The following is a 13663-nucleotide window of genomic DNA, read 5'->3' on the forward strand; positions in this document are numbered from 1 at the left end:
TATATAAGGTAGTTAACGTCAGCTACCAAGCGGTATGGAAAGTACTTCAAATCAGAAGTATATAAGGTAGTTAACGTCAGCTACCAAGCGGTATGGAAAGTACTTCAAATCAGAAGTATATAAGGTAGTTAACGTCAGCTACCAAGCGGTATGGAAAGTACTTCAAATCAGAAGTATATAAGGTAGTTAACGTCAGCTACCAAGCGGTATGGAAAGTACTTCAAATCAGAAGTATATAAGGTAGTTAACGTCAGCTACCAAGCGGTATGGAAAGTACTTCAAATCAGAAGTATATAAGGTAGTTAACGTCAGCTACCAAGCGGTATGGAAAGTACTTCAAATCAGAAGTATATAAGGTAGTTAACGTCAGCTACCAAGCGGTATGGAAAGTACTTCAAATCAGAAGTATATAAGGTAGTTAACGTCAGCTCCAATATTAAAGTGATCAACACAATAATAATCAATAATTAGAATCCAATAATATCAGATCCATTCATGTGAAATGTGTCATTCTGCACAATGAGTACTTTTACTTTGGATACTTCAAGTACATTTGGGTGATGGTACTTTTGAACTTGTGAACTGCATTTTGGATGCAGGACTTTTCGTTTTTTTTTTTTTTTTTACACATAAGGTACTTTTACTGCAGTATTGATCCGAGTTCTTCCAGTACTGCTTGTTACTTGTCAGATTAATACTTTAAATACATCTGATTGAAAGCTGTAAACTTTAGAAGGCTGTTATCTGTACTCATTCGAAATACTTCAAGAAGTACATATCAATATCTTGCAGCAATGATGTATTTATTTACTTTGAGTAGTCCTAATGTGTTTCCCCTGTTAAATATTGATAGTCAATAACTGCTGGAACTACTTGTCACCTCTAATGAAAGTTTAAACCCAGTGTGTACTGCATGTATAGAGGTGTGTCGTCCATATGGGCTCATTCTTAAGGCAAAAGCAGGCAGAAATGAAAGTTGGCTGGTGTGTGTGTGTGTGTGTGTGTGTATATGTGTGTGTGGTTCATGTGTACCTGACGTGGCGGATGTGGGAGAGCAGCATGGTGAGGTGGCCGAGCCGCAGAGTCTGCTGCTGGGTGGACAGGCCCAGTTTGGAAATGGCCCAGACCAGAGCGTCGATCACCGAGTCCAGCAGACGCAGCAGCTTCTTCCGGCTCTCCAGCTCCTCGGCCGTCTGAGGGGAGCTGGACAGGTCTGAAAGAGACACCACAGCCGCCTTTGACTGGGAGACTCACATCTGCATCGACACCAAGAGGAGACGGATACCTGCCAGTGTTTTGGTGCCAATACTGACCTTTCACTCATAATCACACATCAGCTACTTTCATAAAGTGGACTGGGGTCCATTATTGTCTTACCCAAGGAGTTAAGAATGACTCGCATTCACTGGAGCCACTTTAAAACACACTGATATTTAAACAGGTCAATTTAAACCATTTACTAGCGTTGACTCAATTCTGACTTTCTTCAGTTTCTAGACAGCTGCTGATCAGAGTCAGACATTCCAGATGAAACTCTTCAGGGCTGCACAGAGAAGCTGTGAACCACCACGTCCACCCATCAGGTCCAGAACCTAAAACTCCTCTGTTCTTCTGACTTTCCAGACTCACTATGACACAATGTGTAGACTGTGACTGAGGTGCCTGCTGTTACTGTGGGGATTCACCAGATGCTGGTCCCCACTTTGTGTGTTGAGCTTTGTTAAACTCTGATAACATGTACAGAGGTCGGTCACCTCGATGAAACCGGTGTGTGGGGGGGTGTGTGAGTGTGAGTGTGTGTGTGTGTGTGTGTTCAGGGAGAGGACACTGTGACCACACATGAAAAGGTTGAAAACCAGAAGCCGCAAAGCAATAAAGTCCATCCTCACAGGTCATTACAACCAGGACCTTCAATATGGTCAAAGTTCTGCCAGTGTAACTTTTGTGGGAGGATCACAACCTTTTTAATGATGCTGTTCAGCTGTGACGGGGCTTTTATCGTTCTGACGCTGGAGGATTTCTACAAACTTCAAATCATCTCCGCCAAGTTGGTCTCACAATAATAAATATCTATTCTGTCTAGATCTAGACACTGATTTGTATGGAAATACATGGGATCCTTAACATCCTGGGAGGAATTCTACATAATTTCAACAAGACACATCCACTTATGTTTAAAAAGCTGCAGTAAAGGTGAGGGTTACAACTGCTTGATGATAATCTGACTGCAGCACACATTTATATCGAACAGGACAAACGTACAAATACCAGAAACCGGTTCTTAAAACACTGGTTCTATTTTGAATCTGATATCTGTTTGGCTAAACGCTCAATCTCACCCATTATCTGCCCCAGCTCTCTACACAACTCAAAGATATCCTGCTGATTTTAACACAAACCACAGTCACCCATCAGTTAGACTGAGGGATCTCTTATAGGCTGGTACGACCATGAGGGAGCGAAACCCGTTTGGCTGTTCATGTGGGAACCTGAGCACTGGTTTAAAGTAGGACTGTCAATGTTAACGCACTAATGTATGCGATTCATCTACAACTTCCATCTTCTGATTGGCTGAGCACACCTGATCCAGGTAATCACCAGTGGGTGGGACAGTGTTCCTTGAGGATCACGGTTTGAAACTTTAACCTGTTACTTTTTCTTAACACGAATTAATTATTTGCTTTATCAGCCAATAAAATGTGACTGGGGATCTTTAAGTTTCAGTTATTAGTCAACACGTCACTAGTTATGCAAAACCTCAGCTAGTAACACAAACTAAAAGCTGAATGGAATCAGATTTTACAGGAGACTGGAAAAAATTCAGACCCAGTAAGCAGACTGAATGTGTGTTAAAGTCGGTGAAGACTGAGCCACTTAGTTTCAGATGGTTTAAGAAAACCACAACAGAGAAAGTGACTAATGGTCTTTTTCAGAGGCAAAAGTGAAAACACTGGTTTGTGTAACTAAAACTCACTGGAGTTGAGGAGGATCATGGCCTTGAGGCAGACGTACTCCTCCCTCTGAAGCTTCAGCTCGCGAAAGCGAGAGGTGGCTGCCAGCAGCATGTCGAAAATCTCCATGATGCCCTCCACACACTGTCCCTCCTCCCTGCACGGACAGAAGACACGGTGAGACAGAGACGTTAAGGAGAAAGTCAAAAACTAACAGGACACAGATGGAAATACAAAGCTGGAGAAACAAACAAAAGGAAAAAGGGGGAGAAGAGAAGAGGAAAGGAGTCAACAGGATCAGAACAAACTGATGGACGAGGAATGATGGTGATGTTCAGGAGAAATAAAACAGCAAAAGTGAGGAGAGAAAGAAAAAAGAGGAAAAGAGGGAAGGAATGAGAGTAAAACAGAAATCAGAGAAGGATAAGATGGGAAGACAGACAAAAAGGACAAAAGTAGAAAGAAAGGAGGGAGAGGGAGGAGGAAAAGCAGCAGCAGCGACAAATGTGAGGAACAAGCTGAAAGAAATATCACAATGCCTGGGTAGTAAAATATTTACTTCAAGTGTTTAACTTCCTATATCTTACTTCATTTGTTCTCTCGTCTATCAGCGTTTTCTCCAATCATTCAGATGGACTCACACTGGCAGGTGTCAAAAGTCTCTGCTTCGTTAGAGCGCTCTGTTTAGACAGGCGATGGATTTGCATCCCGGATGTTTTCCTGAGCTCTCCAAGGAAAAAGAGCTACCAGAAACTAACGGGAACCACTGGGCTGAGAAAAATAAGGCTGTGTTGTGAAAACACATCAAGGTTAACCTAAGCCTATGGTGACAGTGTCCGTGGTAGTGGGGAATGAAAGGTCGAACTCTCTCAACACACCAGTCGAGAAAGAACAAACCCTGCTTTTCTGTTCTCATATCACTTTACTTATCGTTTTGCCACCAAATGGACATATCTGTTCTGTGTCTGAAGCTCCACTGTGCCCAAAAACAACTGAAGCCCATCCATGAGCACACAGCTGCACACACACTGTGGCTCATTCCACATACACCTCACTAGAGAGCAAATGTGGATTCATCCGCCTCTGAAAATAGTCCCCAACAAATGTTTCCATCTGTGTCCGCTGAACATAAAACAGTAACCAGCAGGAAATTACTGGAGCTGTTTTAGACGTGACATTTGTTTTTAAAAGATATAGATCCCTGTGTCAGGGACAGGGTCCAGAAACCCAGAGGTATCGAGTCCCTTGCATGGACATTAATTAATCAGATCGTAAAGAGTACTGTGAATCAATTCAACCTTGTTAAGCTACAAATACACTTATAATAATAATAAAAGCCTTCCTAGAAAGCAAAGAGATAAAGACCTTTGAACAAGAACAGACATTTATAGGCTCAATGCTGAATGTGTGGGCAAGGTAGGACTTTTTGAAAGCCAAGCAGCGTCAGCATTTAGGAGCATAAAAGAAAAAAAAACTTTGGCAGGAGCCTGTTCCACAGAAAAGATTACCCAGTGATATTAAACCTGAACACTTTGGTTACTTTCTCACCTGTTGAGTTTAAGGTCAGGAGAGAAGATGAGTTTCCCAGGATGATCCACTGATCTCCACATCAGGCCCAGCATCAGGATCTCCAGCCAGCAGCACTTCAACAGGTGGATCTGGTCTGTTAGACTCAGCTCTACAAAACCTGGGAGCACAGAGGAGCAAACGCCTGTTAACCCTCTGGGGTCGACGAACGCGCCGGCGCGTTTTGACGCATCTTTTCCTGATAAGGCCGAAACAAACTTAAATTACTCCGTCAATTCTGATCGTACAGATAAAAGAAGTATATCATTCAAATCTGTAAAGGGTCTAGTTTTAGTGGTATACCATCATAATAACAACAAAACGTTGTGCTTTTTTTAAATAAAGAAAGCCGACAGGGTGCGCTCTCGGACTTTTCTGTCTCTGCCATTTCTCTTCACAGACGCGTAAATAAAACAACCAGAATCTCAGCGAATACTTGGCTCATAAAAATAAGAATTATATGGCTAGAAAGCTTGAAATGTTTTCTTTTGAGTGAAACAATTCAAGTCAAAAACAAATCATTGATTTAATCCGTATGAACGTAAGGAGAAGTCCGTTTTTTCCCGTCTCACCTCATTACAGGTAATGCGACCCCGCCTTGTACACTGTTCACATGTAAATAATCTCAGGTGAACCAGGTAAATATGTGCACGCCCCCGAGAAATGACACAAAATATCAAACTTCATCATAGAATTTACTCACTTTTTCTGCGCGTTTGGATGATGGCGCGTTACGCACGTGAAGCGGCGCTCCTTACATTCCTCACAGAGACAAATAGTTTAGCTTGTCCTCAGAGGAAAAACACTGATTTTAACTCAAATGAGGATCGTTTGGCTCCTCATTGTGTTGTATTGTGCTGCACTAATCCGTCCCATCTACATTGACTGAAAGGCTCATTATGCGCGGCTTTGTCTGGACGTTCAGTGCGTCTTTTGTGTTCTCAGGTAAATCACGACTATTCATCCTCAGACACACCCTCTTGCATATGGCCTTTCTGGACAAAAAGTGTCTTAGAAAATTTAAATCAGTGTATTGTTTACTGTGAATGTGTGAACAAGATGACATTCACAGCACTCTGAAGTAAACACTTTAGCCTACAACATGCTGGTCTCCAAAGTCTTGTGAACCAATGTTCTGTTTGTGTTTTATGGTCTTATTTCAGTGAGTAAAAAATTGTAGTTTTTCACTAACCATGCATAAACACTTTTTCCTCAAAAACACAATGTATAAACTTGAAGCTCACATATTATTGTAGCCAATTTTGTGCTGATTACAGTGTTATTAGACTTTAGACATTAATATGTTTAAAAAACACTGAAAAAAGCACAAATGTCAGGACATGTCAAAATTTGTCCAGGCCCCAAAAACCCCCTCAGACCCCAGAGGGTTAACATACACTGAGTTTGGATTCAGGAGAGTTTCAGCATGATTTACACACACTGTAAATAATGAGCCAAAACTGGATGATAAATCATTTTTTCCACCAGACATATGAGGAACATCCACACAGGAAGCTGTTTCCAGCATCTGACTCACTCAGTAAAAACACACAAACAAAAGTTTGTTGCATAACCAAAAACCTGAGCCGCTTTTCCAACACCACCAACACACCTGTGCTCATTAGGCTCCTGGCGGTTCAGCTACACAGGTGATGCTAACGAGTCACGAATAGTATGATCGTACATCCGCCATGTTGTCGTTACGGGTCATGCGTCGTCACAGCAGCGGACATATTTAAATAACCCACTTTACTGCACCAACATCGGCTGTTTTAATCCCGTTAAATTTTCTATTATCAAACTGTTTAACAACGAAGGTCTCCGTTAAAAGAGCAGTACGTTACAGCATTGACGTTAGCTTGATTTGCTCAATAATAATGATTAGTTAAACATCTTTTTACAGCCGATTCACTAAATCATTTAATCTATTTATATTGTTTCTTTCGATAAACCAGCCGTTTATTTAGATTTTGTCAAACAAGTTCAACTTAACCGCGATGAACAACATTTTCTCCTGAGCTAACGTTACACTTGGCGCTTTCCGCCATTTTCGACTATGACGACCACTCTCCCGTGGCATCATGGGATAGCAAAGTGTCCATGCACTCTTCAGCTTTGGGCGGAAGCAGTAAGTCATCCGGGTACTTCTAGCCTACTAAGTTTTCCCATACTACATAGTAAGGGAAGTAACAAATACATTGTGTATTAAAGAAAATTTAAAGTTTAGATAGATAGATTTATTAGACAGATCAGACAGATAGATAGATTAGACAGAGAATGGAAGTATGCAATTTTGGATGCAGCCTAACATTCAGTCCACCTTTCCACACCACTTCACAACATGAAGATTAAAAAAAAAAAACATGTAAAAACACTTCACACAGGACACACTGCAGGTTCATTTGTACTTAACATCAGCAATTAATCTTTCTACTGTGGTGATGAGTTTTATCTTTCTGAAAAGTATAATTACAAACAACTGAGTATTTTTGTGTGTTGAGTACTTCAGCGAATGCTAAAATGGTTCGCACATGGTCTTATATTTAACTTTAACAGGAAAAAAAAAAGAATAATAAATGAGTTTATTTGAAAGTTATACACTGATGATGATGAGTTGAAAAATAAAGACTAGCAGGGGAAAACAGTTTAGCCCAGTGATCTTTGACCACAGCAAACAAAAACAAGTGGTTTAATGAGCGGTTGGGTAGTCTTCCCCAGTTTACAGCAGCATACACTGACGTAGCTCAGCTTGTGCGTGAAAACTAGTATTAGTACTTGTTGGAACTGCCTTCGGAAAATTCAGTTTTTACCACTTTTGATTTATAGACAGAAACTGAAGTACCAGATTTTCAAAAAGTAGCGTTGGCTACAGTGATTAATGCTGTAAAGTGACATTGCTGAACAGCAACTATGTATTTTCCAGTGCTGTTCTCACCTGTCGTCGCTTTCGTAAGTCTTTTAAAAAGCAGACAATGCACATTTTCACTTCTAAGTAAGAAAAAAATATATATCTGTGAAAATGGTCTTTCTTCAAAAAACTAAGAGCCTTTGTGATCCCTTCACTTTAATGGCTCTGAGGAGTTACCTGCTGGGTTGAGCACTGGCTGAGGAGAGGAGAGGAAAAAGGATTGGGAAATAAAGGGAGTGGAGTGGAACGAAATGAGAAGAAAACTACATTTGATGACAAAGTAAAGAAAGAAAAACAGCGTCAACAAGACATCAGAAATAGAGAAAAGACAAACCACAGGGAACATCCACTTCTAATCTTTACCTTAACATGACAATATGGAAGTTCTGGAAATCAAGCTAGTATGTATTAATTTCCAAAATAATCAGCAAAACTATATGATGACAGTGATGCACAAGAAGACACTAAGTCTTAAATATTATAAAAATATCACAAAAGATATATCAGTTATTAAACATAAAAAAAATCATTAACAAAACGAATGAAGTGATATTATTTGAATTGTAAGAGGTGTGTCTTTTGCAGATAGACCTGGCCTACAAATGATGCATAATTTTGAGTAGTCACGTCACATGACCTGGAAGCTACTGAGTGATAATCTTCAATATTTCAAAGACTGTGGGCCACCAACCTTTTCATATTATTTTTTGTTTGTTTTCTCATTTTTCTCTCTTCTGTTCGACAAAGTATATCATTTGAAAGCAAAAAGCCTCATGATTCAAACATTCATTTGCGTATCATTTTAGGACTGAATTAACAGCGAGCTCGGTTCCTAACAGGAGTACAAACGGTAATTATTACCTTTGCCGGTGTGTACAGATCCACGCACGAAGTGTTGCATATCAGTTTTTCGTAAGTCCAGTGAACAAAACGCTTCCACGTTTTTAGTCCAAAAGATGTTTTATCTTGACCATAAAACCATCATGATTCATTTGCCAGTCCCCATTAATTGTTCTCCAGTTGTTTTCGCTGTTCATTTAGCACAAACAGAAAAACAGACGGTAGATTTACATTCGGCACACTCGTGTCAATAAAATCCGCCCACAACCAAACGTGTCAGTCAGGTTTTACTACAAAAACCAATGGCAATCAAGACTCAGGCAAAAGTAAAATCAGCCAGTCACATTGTTAGTCAACGATGATTGACAAATGTTGTAGCCAATGAAATAATGTTTCCAACGATGTGACGCACTGTAGACGTTGCTAAAATCCCCGGCGTTCTGGCAGGACCGCTGACGACGCAGGTGACGCAGAGGCCGCAGCGTGAAGGAGGCGGAGGAGTCATATTTCAGAGCTCAGCACAATCAGAAGCTACTGTCCCGCTAACAGTCGCTGTACAGGCTAACGACGCTAGCGCCATCTTGTGGCAGAATAAGGCTGTTCTGAAGGACTGTCCAGGTCCCGCTCTCCTTCTGATTCAATTTTAGAAAATTCAAAATGTCTCCAAACTGTAGATTTTAATGCAGCAGGCTTCGCTCAAATAGTTTTCATTTTTTCCGCCATTTTCTCACGTAGCTCACACACCTAAACATACAGGACTAAACTTGCGTATGCGCTACAAAGCACGCGTGCGTGTAGGCCGTTTGTAGTCCGGTAGTGGTAAAACGTGTCTGACGGACTTCATTCGATCAAATATTAACATCGATCATTAACATTTCAAAATCGATTCAGAATCGTTTTAAAGTGAACGATAATACATTGAAAAAGTGTCTGTTGATGTTCTACCATCACATATTCATCGACAGGCCCTGAAGCATATTCTTCCATGTTCTCATTGCAAATGAAAAGCTCTAAGTTTAAATTTATGTTCAAATCTGAAGAGAAACCTAAGAAAACAAGACAACACACTCACGTTAATGAAAATGACTGTTCTTATCCAACCTACAAGACCAGACGGGACATGGTGATCTTACCAGGGACCTTTTTAGCCCAGCTGATCATGAGGACCAGCTCCTTGTCTGCCAGGTTGGTGAGGGACATCATCATGCTGGCCTCGGTGAAGGGCTTCTTGAGGTCCTCCATGAGGTAGATCTCTGGTGGTTCTGCCTCCATGATTCGGGATATGAACTCCTCCGGACTCATGGTTGAGTGGCATACGTGGTTCGACTTAGGGAGGGGGGCGAGCGGGGCCAGAGGTACCTCCAGGTGTAGATGCCGCTGAGTTCGAGAACCCAGTCCCACCCTGGCCAAACCCCTGCCTGCTGGATCCCGATGCTGAAGTCCACCGCGACGGTGTCGGGCTCCCCGATAGCTGCAGCGCTCACGCCTCACACCTGCTGAATGATAACAGAGAGAGGAACAGACAGTCACATGACAGACTCCTCTGCACTTTAAACATCTTACTTAAACATATTTGTAGATTTTTACATGTGTTTATTATTATTTTACAAATCTGTAAGCCTGTACTTTTTAAACCGTTGTGGTTTTTCTTTATTGTAAAAGACAATAAAAATGTAAATGTGGAGCAAATGATTTGTTTTTACTTGTATTTGTTTCCCCATACTTAAATATCTGAGTGTGTAATGCTGAGAATAAGTGGGATGAGAATTTCAATTGAGACCACTACTTTCATGAGCAGAGCACCACAAGAAAACTGTTGATTTTTAAATTGCAAATTCCAAATGCAGACGTCAGTGCAGTTGACAATACTCTGTCCTCCTTGAGTTAAGACTATTGATGAGCGGAGGCATCAAAATCAAAGCGAGCCAGCTACACTCTGTCCTCTTCCATCCTGTGGCAGCTGTTATCCAGATGTTCTGGCACTTAACACCCATCACCAAAGCACTGTGTTTGTTATCACTGGAAAACAGCCCGACTCAGTTGGCTTTCTGTTCCACCTTTTACAAAGACACTTTGTAGATAAACCAATCTAATCCTGTGTTTTCAGAGTTATTGCACCCTTTACCTTAATCAATTTCAGCACATGAACCTCTGCAGCTGTAATGTGACAAAACATCACAAAAACCCTAATTATAATAAAAGCAAGTGAGCACCTACCACACTTCATCATGCCCACTTCATAGCATTTACGTAGGCGGCAGGCCTGGCAGCTTTTACGCCGGTTCTTGTCAATAGTGCACTGATTTGTGGCGGGGCAGATGTAGTCGTTGTGTCCTGATGAAAACAAAAATATATATTTTAATGATAGAAAGAAGAAACACACATTGAACAGACAAAAAAAAAAGTTAATACCTTGGATACTCCTCTTGAAAAAGGCCTTGCAGCCCTCGCAGGACCACACGCCATAGTGGTACCCGGAGGCGTAGTCGTGGCACACGGCGCAGAAGTGCATGTCGGCTTTCCCCACTGCAGATGAACACGAGGAGTTCACTCCATCCAGGCCTTCCTCGGATCTCTTCCCCAGCAGCTTGTTGCAGCCGACGATGGAGCTGCAGGAAGAAACAGTGAAAAAGGACAACTTGACATTTGGAATGTTAGCCTGTCATTCACCTGCCATTAGTCCTCCAACAGGTGCCGTGTTCCTGAAAATGTCTCCAAAACCACATTTCAGTCCACTGGAAAATTGCATCAGAAATCTGACAGCATGCGTCATTTAAACATAATGGGCATATAAATCTGAAACAGCCATGGTTGGTGTCTTTATGACCACAGACTGGAGAGCTGGCGGCACAGGTAATTACTAAATATACAGGGTGGTGCCAGAAAATAGATGCGTCTGAAAGATTTGTAATGTGAGCTACTGTGGGGGTGTTTGAATGAAAGTGCTACAGTGAGATTTCCTGTTTCTAGTCCCCTAAACTCAGCCAGCACCCAGTATTATAATTCAAAGACCGACATCCACGTGTGTCGGGATCCCACCTGCTGGGAGTGACGCTGTGGGGTTTGGACTCCAGCCATGGTGCATGTGGGCTGGGCTCATTGTAGACAAGAGGCTGAGGGCACCGCAGGGTCACTGAAGGCACGTTGGTATGATTGTGGCTGTGGGAAGGCCAGAAGGCTGAAGGGCTGAGGGGGGGGCACAGCGATGACTGGCTCTCAGTCATGGGCGGTCTAGCGTAGCTCAGCACAGGTGGGCTGTAGAAAGTCAGAGGTCCATGTCCGTGGTTGTACTCGTGGCTACTGTCTGCGTAGGGAGAGGGAATGCAGACCGTGTGGTTGTCCATGCCCAGAGGGGGGCTGTACACGGTGGGCAGCAGTCCCGGCGAGCTCGGCCTCTCCGAAGCTTTACTGGAGTCCACCTCCTGGAGCTGAAGCAGTGGTAACGGCTCAGGATCCAGCCCTGGGGAGGAGGCCATGTCAGGGGGAACAGACTGTGATGGTGAATATGACGATGCAGCTGGTTTTTCTACTGCATGTTCCACTGCCGACACGTCCTGAAAGAGAAGAAGGAGTCTGTGACTGTCCCCGTGTCATCTGTTTGTTTCAGACAAACATTTCCTAACGTTAACCACATGACAGGGGAAGTGTTTTCACTGCTCAGTCGCCTCATGGTTCAAGTGAGATGCACAGTAAATATCAGACTTCACTGGGATCACGTCTGATGGCTGCATTTCCCTCCAGTGACTGAAGCAATAACGTAGGCAGCACTAAGCCTGATCTTCATATTAGATGTCAAATAAAAGATGTCAATAATTGAACTTCATATTTGTTTATTTATACTGGTTTATCTACAAACTATTGTCTGTTTTTTTATATCATCTCAGCTGTTTTTTGAGGCTAAGTATCAAATCTTACACGCTGAACTACACAGTCATAGCAAACAGTACTGTACCCTCAGGGCTGTGCATGAGAGCGTGCAAAATAAAGGTTAGGGCTAAATGAAGCGGTGAACTGGGGCTGGACCTCATTCGTCTTAATAGTGGAACAAGTTGCACAGACACGTAGCTGTTTGGCACCAGCACTTGTTGAGGGTGGGGGGTGCACAAACATTTCTGCTTCTCAGTAAACCAGAAGGTAAAACACCTCCTGCAGCTACTGTTGGAGTCAGACATGTTGAGAAATCACCTCGTGATACTTTACCCACAGATGTTTTCTGAAGACAGTGATGTAATGGCTGCTCCAAAAGGCATGCATTCTTTCTAGGAAGCTAATCTTTTCACTTTCTGTTTTAAAAAGGCCAGACGTAACGAGGAAAGGAACATCTTCCTCCAAATAATCTCATCCCAAAGTGGCTTTAGCTGCTTGATTTGTTTCTCTACCGTTAATCTAACGTGTCTTACATTCAGTAACTCTGATCTGATGTTGGCACATTTTATAAAAAGGGAACTAAACTCATTTCCACTCCACTGAGAATCAGACAAAAAGACAGATGAGACAAACCAGGAAAATAGAGCAGCACTCCCACATTTTTTGCAAAAAGACAAATATTAATTAAAAACCCACAACAAAAGTGATGAAGACTAGACTAAAAGTAACCAGAAACACTCAGACGAGACTCTTCGACCTCTGCTCGCCCCCTTTCCAACATCCACATCAGCACATTGCAAACAGCGACAATGAGAGTCCTCTTTTCTTGGCATGCAACTTCATATTAAACCCGTTTTTATTGTGGTCACAGTACAGAGCTGCTCTGGTGACGCAGCAGCTGTATTATTAATTCCTACTTTTCCTACTTGGTATTTGTTGTGCTTTCGTCTGCTGAGTTTTCTGAAGCAGAACAGGCACCTATATACAATAACAGGTGGCATTCATCAGACTGAAATAAATTCATCAATTAGTGCATTAAGAACTTATGGAGAATCCAGTTTTAACTTCTCATTAATTCCTGGGTTGGCTCCTTCAGTTTCAAACATCAGACTTTAATCTCACTAATCTAAGGTGCTGTGCAGTATTGGGTGAAGTGAATGAGCAGCATGTGGACAGGTGAAGCCTACAAACGTCGAATGCTCCCGCAGAAGCTGTTGGAGCTGCTGTTTTTATTGAGCACATGCACCATCTCTGTAACACGCTGAGTTTAAAGAGCCAGCTGAAATGATGCAAGAGTTTTTACTGTGCCAAAAGCCACGAGAAGGACTCCGGGTTCATTAACAGCATATTTATCAAGGAACGGTTGTTCTAGACACAGAATGTAAAACCACAAAATGAAAAATCCTGTAACCAAATTGTTCCTGAGAAGCCACAAGCTGGTTTCTCCGCAGCAGGTAGCTCCACACAGTGAACACACACCTGGGACATCTTTAAGGCTTTCATATTTTCTTCTGTACTACGCTCGGTCTGA

At 42.1% G+C, this 13663-nt stretch overlaps 1 protein-coding gene across 7 annotated transcripts in view; it reads right to left on the reverse strand.

Annotated features, from left to right (window-relative positions):
- esr2b (estrogen receptor 2b) overlaps positions 1-13663 on the reverse strand; it is a 34541-nt gene that overhangs the window by 3059 nt on the left and 17819 nt on the right. For 6 of the 7 annotated variants that reach the window (XM_026294152.2, XM_026294305.2, XM_026294554.2 and 3 more), the window contains exons 2-8: positions 11305-11819; positions 10678-10874; positions 10483-10599; positions 9399-9761; positions 4500-4638; positions 2975-3108; positions 1033-1213 (exon numbers count right to left, since the gene is read on the reverse strand). In XM_026294152.2, coding sequence (XP_026149937.1) covers positions 1033-1213; positions 2975-3108; positions 4500-4638; positions 9399-9761; positions 10483-10599; positions 10678-10874; positions 11305-11819 — 1646 coding nt within the window. The remainder of the gene's footprint in view (positions 1-1032; positions 1214-2974; positions 3109-4499; positions 4639-9398; positions 9762-10482; positions 10600-10677; positions 10875-11304; positions 11820-13663) is intronic. The other variant, XM_026294228.2, reaches the window with a different exon arrangement.

The sequence above is a fragment of the Mastacembelus armatus genome, chromosome 22 (genome assembly GCF_900324485.2).
Source record: "Mastacembelus armatus chromosome 22, fMasArm1.2, whole genome shotgun sequence".
NCBI lineage: Eukaryota > Metazoa > Chordata > Actinopteri > Synbranchiformes > Mastacembelidae > Mastacembelus > Mastacembelus armatus.